This window comes from Mobula hypostoma, chromosome 25, assembly GCF_963921235.1.
Source record: "Mobula hypostoma chromosome 25, sMobHyp1.1, whole genome shotgun sequence".
In the NCBI taxonomy this organism is placed as follows: domain Eukaryota; kingdom Metazoa; phylum Chordata; class Chondrichthyes; order Myliobatiformes; family Myliobatidae; genus Mobula; species Mobula hypostoma.
The window spans coordinates 8,238,476-8,251,272 of record NC_086121.1 but is presented as its reverse complement, the minus strand read 5'-3'; the positions used below and the strand labels follow the sequence as shown (position 1 = coordinate 8,251,272).

At 45.0% G+C, this 12,797-nt stretch overlaps 1 protein-coding gene across 9 annotated transcripts in view; it reads right to left on the bottom strand.

Annotated features, from left to right (window-relative positions):
• The window catches only part of pik3cd (phosphatidylinositol-4,5-bisphosphate 3-kinase, catalytic subunit delta), a 244,079-nt gene that overhangs the window by 76,616 nt on the left and 154,666 nt on the right, over positions 1-12,797 (bottom strand). For all 9 annotated transcript variants that reach the window (XM_063033142.1, XM_063033145.1, XM_063033143.1 and 6 more), the window contains 2 exons: positions 7,963-8,131; positions 2,485-2,713 (listed from right to left, as the gene is read on the bottom strand). In XM_063033142.1, the coding sequence (XP_062889212.1) occupies positions 2,485-2,713; positions 7,963-8,103 (370 nt within the window). In that variant the 5' untranslated portion in view covers positions 8,104-8,131. The remainder of the gene's footprint in view (positions 1-2,484; positions 2,714-7,962; positions 8,132-12,797) is intronic.

Sequence of the window (12,797 nt, the reverse complement as noted above, 5' to 3'; positions counted from 1 at the left end):
AGGACAAGGTCTACAAATCCAACTCCAATCCAACACAACACAAAATATTTTCCATTTCTATCTTCCCTCATCACTGCAAATGAATAAAATGAATGATAATGGCATGGAATGGTGAATAGCCCACAAAATTCAATTGGTTTGAGGGAATTTCTCAGACTTAGATTTTTAGGTTGTAGGGATGTTCTTTTGGGGGATAGCGCAGGATGTTTTGGGTCATTTTAGGGGTAGGGACAGCCTTGAGGGAGCGAGAGGCTAGGCGCAGTAAACAACCTGGCCTCTCACTCCAGAGGCGAGAGGTTAGGTCAGTGGAAGGCTTCAAAGGTTTAAAGGTTCAATGGGAGGGTTCGAGAGCCAGAGATCAAAGTTCTAGTTGGAGACCAGCGATCTCCAAGGATGGGGATCTAAGGGACCCCAAGAAGGAGGGCTGGTGATCCCTGAGTTTGACAAGGCAATGGATTGAAGGCCTGAGGCCAGATATAATAAATAAATAGATAACAAGGAGGAGGAGATTCCATTCAGTCCTTGAGCCTGTTCTATAATTCAAGAATATTGTGGCTGATAGGTGACCCAACTAGCCATACCCACCTGGTTCTACCTGTAGTTAGCTAAATCCATCAATGTCACATTGACTCATAGAATACTACAGCACAGCAGCAGGCCTTTCGACCCACTTAGTCCATGCATGCTGAACCATTTAAAATGCCTAGTCCCATCAACCTGCACCAGGATCATAGACCTCCATACATCTACCATCCATGTACATATACAAACTTCTCTTACATGTTGAAAGCCACTTGTGCGAGCAGCTCATTCCACACTCTCACCATCCTCTGAGTGAAGAAGGTGCCCTTCATTTTCCCCTTAAACTTTTCACTTTTCACCCTTAACCCATGACCTATGATTGTAGTCCCACCCAATCTCAGTGGAAAGAGCCTGCTTGCATATATCCTATCTATACCCCTATCAAAATTTTGTATACCTCTATCAAATCTACTCTCAGTCTTCTGCACTCCAAGGAATAAAGTCCTAACCTTTCCTTATAACTCAAGTCTTCTAGACCCAGCGACATCCTTGTAAATTTTCTCTGTATTCTTTCAACCTTAGGTAGGTAGGTGAAAAAACTGTACACAATACTCAAAATTAAGGCCCACCCATGCCTTATACAACTTCAATGTAACATCTCATCTCCTGTACATACTCAATGCCAAGCAAGAGAAAATCTGCAGATGCTGGAAATCCAAGCAACATGCACAAAATGCTGGAGGAACTCAGCAGGTCAGGCAGCATATATGGAAAACAGTACAGTCAATGTTACAGGCTGAGACTCTTCATCAGCACTGAGAAAAAAGATGAGTCAGAGTAAGAAGGTGGGGGGAGGAGAGGTAGGTGATAGGTGAAACCAGGAGGGGGGAAGGAGTGAAGTAAAGAGCTGGGAAGTTGATTGGTGAAAGAGATGCAGGACTGGAGAATGGGGAATTTGCTAGGAGAGGACAAAAGGCCATGGAAGAAAGAAAGAAAAGGGGGAGGAGCACCGGAGGGAGGTGATCAGAAGTTAAGGAGATAAGATGAGAGAAGGAAATGGGAATGGGGACTAGTGAAGTGGGGACATTACAGGAAGTTCCAGAACACTTTGATTTGTGAAGGCCATTTGCATTAATAACCAATCAACAACAGTTCATCTCCATGAAAGGGAATTCCATTCTTTGTGTAGATGTATTTTCCAACCTCATTTACAAAAATCTCTAATTCCTGCTCTCTCTTTTAGTTTTAGAGGTATAGAGGATTACAGCAGGCAAACATGCTCTTTGGCCCAACAGGTCCAGACTAACCATCAACCACCTATTTACACTAATCTTACTTGGTTATCCTTGTGTCACACAAAGGTGTTTGGCATAACGCTTTACAGTGTCAGTATTCAGGGCTCAATTCCCGCCACTGCCTGTACAGAGTTTGCATGTTCTCCCGTTGACGGCGTGCGTCTCCCGGAGACGGCGGGCATTTTTTCTGGGTGCTCCAATTCCCTCCCACGTTCCAAAGATGTCCAGGTTAGGGTCAGTGAGTTGTGGGCATGCTATATTGGCGCCAGGAGCCCAGTGTCTCTTGCGGGCTGTCCCCAGCGCATCCTCGGACTGTGTTGGTCATTGATGCAAACGACGCATTTCACAGATGTTTCGAAGCATATGTCGACAAATTTCTTTATTTCTGTACTTTCCTCACATTCCTATGAACACCACTCACCCGTGGCAACTTACAGCAGCCAATTAACCCAGCAACCCACATGACTGTGGGACATGGGAAGAAACCGAAACGTGGAGGAAACCACAGGGAGGACGTGCAAACTCCACACGGACAGTGCCTGTGGTAAGGACTGAACCCCGGTTTCAGACACTGAGAGGCTCTACCCACTGCACCACTCTACCACCCTCTTTCCCTCCCTCTACCCTTAAGACTCTGGTATCCGTGGTTCTGTTCTGCGGATCTTACCTTTGCCGATCAGAAGGCTGATCTGGGAGTTAATGAGCTTTTCCGCACGGTCTCCTTCGCGGGCTACAAGTTTCAAGATGGGGAGAAACGGCCGGACATCACAGAGCCGCCTGCGCTCATCCTCCAACTCCTCCTGCTCGGCTGTGTGGTTGATGCATGTGAAGACGTAGGCATCGGGCTCATTCAAAGTGTGGAAAAGGGGCTGATGCTGAGCCTGCTGCCAAAGCAACTGCAGATGGAGGAGGCAACATGTTATTCCTGTCCTCGTCATCTGAGACACATTTCAACAGAACATAGAACAGAATGGTAACCAATCCCTATTTATTTATTTAGAGACACAGGGCAGAACAGGCCCTTCTTGTCCAATGAACCGTGCCCCCCAGCAACCCACCTATTTAACCCAAGCCTCATCACAGGACAAACTAACCAAATAACCCATACATCTTTGGACTGTGGGAAGAAAGCAGAGCATCTGGAGGAAACACACTCAGTCATGGGAAGAACGTACAAACTCCTTACAGGAATTGAACTCCAGTCTCCAATACCCTGCGCTAGGCTAACAGCTACGCCTCTGTGGCACCCACATCTGTGCCAAACACAGCGCCAAACTAAACTGAATCTCATCTGCCTGAGCATTATCCCCACCCCCTCCATATTCATTTGGCTCACGCAAGCACCACAGAAAGCATTCTGTCTGGATGCATCGTGCTTGGTGCAGCAATTGCTCCGCACGTGACCGCGAGACACCGCAGAGAGCCGTGGTCACAGTACAGTACCTCACGGAAGCCAGCCTCTCTGCTATGGACTCTGTCTATACATCTTGCTACCTCGGTAAAGCGACCAGCATAATCAAAGACCCCAGCCAACTCAGACATCCGCTCTTCTCCCCTTTCCCATTGGGCAGAAGACACCAAAGCCTAAAAGTACATACCATGAGGTTCAAGAACAGCTTCTATCCTGCTGTTATCAGACTCTTCAAGGGACCTCTTTGATAAGATGGATTCTTGACCTCCCAATCTGCCTCATTACGATCTTGCACTTCATCATTTACCTACTCTGCACTTTATTTTGGTACATTTTACAATTTTTTCAGCATTGTTATTGTTTTACCTTATTCTGCCTCAGTGCCCTGTGTATGACTTGATCTGCATGAACAGTATGCTGCTGACAGTGCAACAATGATTAGACTTCAGACATATTTCTTTGACCCAGGAACACTTTAAGACATCTGAGTAATGTGAAACTTGCTGTACCCTTCAGTATTCAACACTGGATTGTGTTCCTCAGAAGGGAAGGTTAGGAGAGGTTGCAGGGTTTATGGGAAGTAATTTAAGGTGGCAGGATGGAGATACGTCTCTACCCAAGGAGATGTAAGGCACTCAATCCCTCCGCTAGCCTGCAGGTCACCCTTGGGCAAGGTGTAGCACCTGCTTAGCCCCCTGATCAGGGTCACGTGAAGCCATGGGAGAAGGTGGTGGATGGTTGTATGAGCAGCTGGTGCAGATCACAAGTCCTGGTTATGCGACCACTGACACCAGCAGGACAATCTCTGAAGAGTACTGATAATGGCTAGGGTCTCCCGTTTTGTAAAGATACTGCCCAGAAGAAGGCAATGGCAAACTACTTCTGTCGAAAAATTTGCTAAGAACAATCCCAATCAAGACCATGATCATCCACGTCATATGACAAGGGCCATAATGATGATGATGATAACACTAGATTGAGCTCCTTAGAGAGGGAGGTCAGGAGAGTTTGCAGGGCTTCTGGGAAGTAATTTAAATGGACAAATTTCAATGCAGCTGAGGAAAAGTGAAAAAAAAAAATTCAATACTGCCTCCTCGGAGAAAGTATAGATTGTTAGAAATGAACATTAATAAAGACCAAAAGACATAGCAGCAGAATTAGGCCATTCAGCCCATCAAGTCTGTACTGCCAGACATCATGTAAATGGTAACATTTGCACAGGAGAATCAAAGGTGGCTGTAATGGGCTTCAAATTAAACCTCAGTGGGGATAATGGTTATGTTGAAAGTTTCAATCCGTCCTTTACCTTGTTACAAAACAATAACTTGTGTAATTAATACATTCGCTCTCTGATGGAATATTAGAATTTCTGTTGCATTTACAGGTACTGAGTATGCAATCCTTCCTCTACACTATTGCAGAGGAAGTTCCATACAAGTAGTTTATTCGGTGATGAAGCAACAAATGTATGTATTATGTAATAATGAATTTAATGCCCTGTGGACCTCTTGACTCAGAAAATGACAGCTATTACTTTCCAATTGAACAACAGGCTTGCAGCGTCCGCAATTGGGAAGATCTATACAATTAGCCTCAGTGATCCTGTTCCTGCTCCCAAACCCCACTCTGCGTCTAGATTGATGCAACCAGTTGCAAGTTACAGTGAGATCAGTAAATTATCTTTCTGCTCAACTGCGCCTCATCTGCTCATTCTCTACAGCTCTGAAAAAGAAGTTGTTTTCAGACACGTGGCTAATTTCCTTTTTAATCTGCTACTGACACACACACACACACACACACTGTCCATAGATGATGGAAAGGTTTTGGGCTGTCAGGAGAGTGAGTCACTGCCCGGAGGTTACCCAGCCTCTGAACAGCCCTTATAGACAGAGTAATGACGTGGCTGGTCCAGGTGAGATTTTGTTTAAGGGTGACACTTCAGTAAATCATGGTGGGAGAACACAGTGACAATAATGCTGGTGAATATTTTTCAATTTATATAACATGCACAAAATGCTGGAGGAAATCAGCAGATCCGGCTGAACGGATGCTGGCTGGCCTGATTTAATGCTGCCTTGTTACAGCTCAGTCCATCGCAGGTGAAGCCCCTCCCACCATTGAGCACACCGACATGGAGTGCTGTCACAAGAAAGCAGCATCCTTCATCAAGGGACCCCCACCATGCAAGGCCATGCTTTCTTCTGGCTACCATCAGGAAGGAGGAACAGGAGCCTTAGGTCCCACACCACCATGTTCAGGAACAGCTAATATCCTTCAACCATCAGGCTCCTGAACTAGTGTGGATAACTTCACTCGCTTCAACACTGAACTGATTCCACAACCTATGAACTCACTTCCAAGGACTCTACAACCCACGTTCTCAGTATTATATTGTTATTCTTTTCCGTATTTGCACAGTTTGTCTTCTTCCTCACATTGGTTGCTTGTCAGTCTTTGTGTGTAGTTTTTCACTGATTCTATTGTATTTCTTTGTTCTACTGTGAATGCCTGCAAGAAAATTAATCTCAGGTGGTATATGCTGTATGTACTTTGATAATAAATTTTCTTTGAACTTTTTTTGATTTCCTCCACTATTTTGTGTATGTTGCTCAAATTTTCCAGCATCCACAGAATCTCTTGTGCTCAAATTTTTGGAAACAGAGGTTTAGGGAATGGCCATGGCATCTCAGCTAATCCCATCTGCATAGCCAATGTGAAATATTTTTCCCACCTTTCAAATCAGGTATCCTCTGGAACCTCCAAGAGGACCACAAAGTTTTCTTTGGGTTTGGAGGCTTGGGTGTCTCAATGGCCCGGAGAGCTATGTTGGCTGGAGTCAGGGTTCTATGCTTTGGTTCTTGGTAGGGTCACCCATGTCAAACAGGTCAAAGGGTAGAGGACAGACTAAGAGTGGTCCATCAGTCCTCCAGGTTCTGGGTTCAGCTCGGGGCTTTCAACCCTGACTGGTAAAACAAAATTGTTATGGAAACAGCAACGAAGAATTCTTCTACATCTGAGTGCGATGGCATTCCTGTGACTCCACCTTGGACTTACATGACTGATAATATTGACAACCAAGCTACTGACATGATGAAGGAAGCCCTGAACACCATCAGAGATGGAGGACCTTCATTACTGGCCGAAACACCAGCAACCTAATGGACAGTAGGTAGGTAGGATCTCCTGGAAACCGATTCACTTTTTATCAGCTCCAGACCTTTGCAGCATCTACAAGGTACAAGTCCGCAACGTGCTGGAATATACTTGCCTGGAAGTGAGCAGCTCTAACAACTTCAAAAAGTTCAACAGCACTCAGGACAAGGCTTGACCAGTGCTCCCTGCACCATTCTAAAAATTCATCCCCACCACTATAGCTCACTGTTGCAACAAAATACACTGCGTTACTTGACGAGGATACTCTGACCTCACTCTACAAATCTGAAGTTCTATCCTCAGAAGGACAAGGATCAAAGTACATATATGTCACCAAATACGACCCTGAGATCTGTTTTCTTGCGGGCATCTTCAATAAACCTATAGCATAATAACCATAACAGAATCAATGAAAGACCGCAACAACGTGGGCATTCAACCAGAGAGCAGAAGACAACAAACTGTGCAAATACAAATAAATAAATAAACAAACAAACAAACAAGCAAGCAAGCAGTAAATATCGAGAACATGAGATGAAGAGTCCTTGAAAATTTGTAGGAACATTTCAATGATGGGGCAGGTGAAGCTGAGCAAAGACATCCCCTTTGGTTCATGGGAATACCATTACCTCCCCATATCTCTGCTAATCAGACAAAATGCTTTTCCACTACAAACTCCCTCCTCAGGAGTGAAGCTGGAAGGTGCTGAAACCTTTAATGTACAGCAGCATCAGTGGCGAGAGAGACAGGGATGTGTCTCTGTTCCATTCTGCTGACTCAGTTTCTCTCTCTGTGGCTGCTGCTTAACCTGCTGAGCAGTTCCAACATATTCTCATTTGTTTTTTTTTCTGTTCTATTTTTCCTTCATCCAACTCTGAGGAACCACAAGGTTCATGTTAGTATCTTAACCCCAGATTCCTGAGGGGAAATGGAAAGGAACTGTTGTCCTTTACACATACCACCCATGACTTAAATATAAAAAAAAACTCTGCTGTCTAAGAACAGTATTACATGATGTACAACATACTAGTCTGTTGTCTGAGAGATTATTCTGTCTTCTCTCTCTAAGGCCACAATTTCCTGTTAGCAGAACATCAGAGGTTAATTACTCGGTTAGGTACATTTGAGGTTTAGCAACGACCAACAATATGTCAATTAACTATTTTTCTACCTTGCTTTCCTTTTTAAGGCATTACGCTGGTCGGTTAATACAATGGATGTCTGAATCCCTGAGGATCATACCATAGCTCTGATTGTTTGGAACACCGAGTACAAAGTCAGTTTTAAGTTACATGCCTCATGTCCTGTGCTGGATAGCCTCTTTTCTCCCCTCTCCCATCAGGCAAAAGGTCTAAAAGCTTGAGGGCACATACCACCCAGTTCAAGGACAGATTCTATCCCATAAAATTTTCTCATCAGGACTTTAAAACATTAAGAGAGTTACCAGAATTATCCCATAGTTTAAAAGGAAAACTCAAGAGGCAAACAGAACACCTTTAGGTTTGAGAGGAAGCAGTAGAATTTTTCTTTCAATACCAATGCCAAATAGCCACAGACACATTGCTTCCATGACCGACTAACCTTTTTGATGAACTTAATTGTCGAACTGCGAGGCACACAGAAGTTCAAGTAAATCCCCGTCGGCAGCAGAAATTCAACCTCCACATCTGGGTTCTCATCCTCAGTCCAGAAGTCCTGAAGGTAATGGATTCCTGGCGGCATTATGTCCCCTTCTCAGCTCCGCTCTTCCCTGTGACACAAAATGCAGAAGGGGTTTTTTTTTAACAGAAGGAGAAAATACTGGCTCACCCCCCCAGACTCTAAAAGATGATCCGAATGGTGCAAGTCGCACTGCGTACCAGCTAAAAAAAACCCATCTGATATGTTGCATACAGAGCCATTTCTCGTCAACAACTAGCTCGATTTCATAATACATTGACTGGCTGAGGTTCCACAAATGAATTGAAAAGGGAACTAAATAAAGTTGCACAGCAGATAAACTGCAGAGTAAAAGAGTGGCTTCAGCTAGAGAGTGCTGGCATTGACTCGTGGGGCTGAATGGCCTCCTCCCATGCTGGACTTCAGATAAATAGCCTGCCTGGTTGCAACATGGCCTAGATTGGAAACACCAATGCCCAAGAATGGAAAATCCTACAAATTGTGGTGGATACAGTCCAGTCCATCACAGGAAAGCTTCCTTTGCCATTGCGCACAAGGCATAATGCTACAAGAAAGCAGCATCCTTCATTAAGGACCCCCACCATCCAAGCTATGCTCACTTCTCGCTGCTGCCACTCGGCAGGGAGAGCAGGAGCCTTGGGTCCCACACCACCAGGTTCAGAAACAGTTATTACCCTCAACTATCAGGCTCCTGAACCAGCATGGATAACTTCACTTATCTTAACTCTGAACTGGTTCCACATCCTATGGACTCACTTTCAAGGAGCCTATAACTCATACTCTCATTATTATTGATTAAAGATTAAGATTCAAGTGATGGGCAGGCGCTTATGCCAGTTTCCGTGGCGTGAAGCGACTGAGAGTACGAGACTCCCCCCCACCCCCCTCAGGACAGGACGCCAGCCTATCGCGAGGTTAACCCCCAGCATTTTTTTTGCCGGTACCCATTCTCAGCTGGGTAGACCAGATCATTGTGTGGTTAAGTGCCTTGCTCAAGGACACACACGCTGCCCCGGCCGAGGCTCGAACCCACGACCTTCAGATCGCTAGTCCAACGCCCTACCCATTTGGACACGCGCCACACATTATTATTGATTATTTTATTATTATTACTTTGTATTGCACAATTTGTCTTCTTTGGCACAATAGTTGTTTTTTATTTTATTTTATTTAGAGATATATCACAGAATAGGCCCCTCTGGCCTTTCGAGCCGCGCCACCAGCAACCCACTAATTTAACCCTAGCCTAATCACAGAACAATTCAGACCAATAAACCTACTAACCCGTACATCTTCAACTGTGGGAGGAGAACAGAGCACCCAGAGGAAACCCATACATTCCACAGGGAGGACATACAGTGGATGCTGGCATTGAGCTCTGAACTCCAAAGCCCTGAGCTGTGATATTGTTTATCTTGGATTTTCATCTGCAGCTTCTTCTGATTTTCTTTCACTGTTGGACGTGCAGCAGCCATTTTAGGCACAGCAATCCCCCACCAGTAGCATTGTCTGACAGCCTTTGTTAGTGTGTAGTTTTTAATTTATTCTATTGTATTTCCTTGTTCTACTGTGAATACTCACAAGAAAATGAATCCTAGGATAATATATACTGGCAAATATGTACTTTGATAATAAATTCCTTTGAACAGTAATTTACTGTAATTGATTTTCTTTTTTTCCTATATTTTCATATATTGCATTGTATAGCCGCCACTAAGTTAACAAATTTCATGATGTTAAACCGGTTTCTGATTCTGGACTTTTGGAATAGAGAAATGACACAGAAGAGGTGTGGAGGCCAGCATATCGATCAGCCATGGTCATGTTGAAAGCAGGACAGGTTTGAAGGGCTGAGTGACCTACTCCTCCTCTCGTTTTCCGTGGATCTGGATATTGCTGGATCAAATACCTCGTGAGGTAAAGGGAAAGCACATCGAGTATTCCAGAAGGTTCCTAATGTTGGATGAGTTGCCAGGTACCTAGGTGTGTAATGTCGGGAAACTGGAAGATGGTGGGTGGGGGCGTTTATAGAAGCACACATACCAGTTCAGGATTCTAATATATATTCTGTTTGATAATTATAACACAGTTCCCTTAGTTATGTATAGAAACCCTGGATTTCCCCCAGATGCAGGTGAAAGTGAGTACATTCTTTAAATAACTATCTGTTCTGGTTTTTATGCAATTGGCAACAACAAACTTCTCCCTAGCTGTTATTTAAAGAAAACGACAATTTGCCATTCTACATTCGGGAATTAAAGCCAAGTGTTTTCACAGTGGTTTTCCCCTAACTCCTCATTCCTGTCACTGACTACCTCTCCCTCCTCACCCATCACCCACCCCATCTCTACAAATCCCACCCAGGAATGGGTGGCATGGTAGTGCAGTCATTAGAGTAACGCTTTACAGTGCCAGCGACCTGGGCTCCATTATGCCAGAAGTTTGTACGTTCTGCCCGTGACTGCAACATTCAAGATTGTTTATCATGTGTAATCGAAACACGAAGTGAAATGCATCACTTGCATGTGAGCCGCACTTACCTCGCGAGACAGAGCATACATTGCCGGTAACCGACAGGAACTCAAGATCTGCGCAAAGTCAACAAGGCAGCGAAACAATGATACAGAGACAAAATTCAGACTCGACTTTCTGCCAACAACACACGCAGCTTATGGCAAGGTCTGCACACCATCACAGACTTCAAAGCTAAGCGCAGTGGAGTTTCCAACATTGATGCTTTGCTCCCAGACGAGTTAATCCCTTTTTGTGCTCGATTTGATGTCACCGATACTGAGCCCCTGAGGAGACCTGTAGGTGATATGACCGGCAGCTTGGTCGTCTCTGGGGCCGAAGTACGCAGGTGTTTCCAACGGGTGGTCAGTCACAAGGCTGCGGGACCTGACGGCATCCCAGGGTGAGTACTCAGGATGTGCACGGCACAACTGGCAGGTGTGTTTACTGACATTTTTAATTTCTCCCTCTCCCAGCGTAGAGTGCCTTCCTGTTTCAAAACATCCACCATTATCCCTATACCTAAAAAGACCAAGGTAACATGTCTGAACGACTGGCGTCCTGTCGCACTCACCTCAATAATAAGCAAATGTTTTGAGAGGCTGGTCAAGGACTACATCTGCAGCTTGCTGTCACCCAAACTGGACCCCCTACAATTCCCCTACCGACACAACCGATTGACAGACAACACAATAGCCACAGCTCTACACATCGACCTTACACACCCGGCGAAGAGGAATGCTTATGTGAGAATGCAGTTCTTGGACTACAGTTCAGCATTCAGAATCAGAATCAGGTTTATTATCACCGGCATGTGACATGAAATTTGTTAATTCCCTAATTCCCTCCAGGCTCGACAAGAAGCTCAAAGGCCTCGGCCTTCACCCTGCCTTGTGTAGCTGGATCCTGGACTTCCTGTCAGATCGCCAGCAGGTGGTAAGAGAGGGCTCCCTCCCCTCTGCTCCTCTGCCCCTCAACACAGGTGCCCCTCAGGGTTGTGTACTAAGCCCCTTCCTTTACTCTCTGTCTACCCATGACTGTATCGTCACCCACAGCTCCAATCTGCTAATTAAATTTGCTGACGACACTACACTGATTGGTCTAATCTCAGATAATAATGAGGCAGCCTTCGGAGAGGAAGTCATCACTCTGACACAGTGGTGTCAAGAAAACAACCTCTCCCTCAATGTCGCAAACACAAAGGAGCTGGTTGTGGATTACAGGAGGAATGGAGACAGGCTAACTCCTATAGACATCAATGGATCTGGGGTTGAGATGGTGAACAGCTTTAAGTTCCTCAGCATAAACGTCACTGAAGAGCTCACGTGGTCTGTACATACCGGCTGTGTGGTGAAAAAGGCACAACAGCTCTCTTTCACCTCAGACTTGAGGTTGTTTGGTATGGCCCCCCCCAAATTCTAAGAACTTTCTACAGGAGCACAATTGAGAGCATCCTGACTGTCTGCATCACTGCCTGGTATGGGAACTGTCCTTCCCTCAATTGCAGGAATCTGCAGAGAGTGGTGCAGACAGCCCAGTCCATCTGTAGATGTGAACTTCCCACTATTTAGGACATTTACAAAGACAGGTGTGTAAAAGGGCCCGAAGGATTATTGGGGACCTGAGTCACTCCAACCAAAAACTGTTCCAGCTGCTACCACCCAGGAAACGCTACCGCAGCATAAAATCCAGGACCAACAGGCTCTGGGACAGCATTTTCCACCAGGCCATCAGACCGATTAATTCAGGCTGACGCAACTGTATTTCTATGTTATATTGACTATCCTGTTGTACATACTATTTATTATAAATTACTATAAATTGCACATTGCACATTTGAATGAGGACGTAACGTAAAGATTTTTACTCCTCATGTATATGAAGGATAATAAAGTCAATTCAATTCAATTCAATTCATTGCTTGCGTTAACAAGCAACACACCCAGTGGGTGCCAACACAACATGCCCATAATACTCGGCAGAACAATGTAGAACACAAAGAGCATAACGAGCAACGACACACCAACAGCAAAACAAGCCCCTTCCCTCCCTCCCATGCACATACACTTACTTTAAACGCCGGACAGGCCCCTAGTGGACTTGGACTCCCAGAACAGGGCATAGTGATTAGAGTAACACTACTGCAAAACCAGCAGCCTGGGCTTGGTTTGGCTGCTGTCTGCCAAGCGCGTGTTTCCTCGTGGATTCCAAAGGCGTATGGGTCA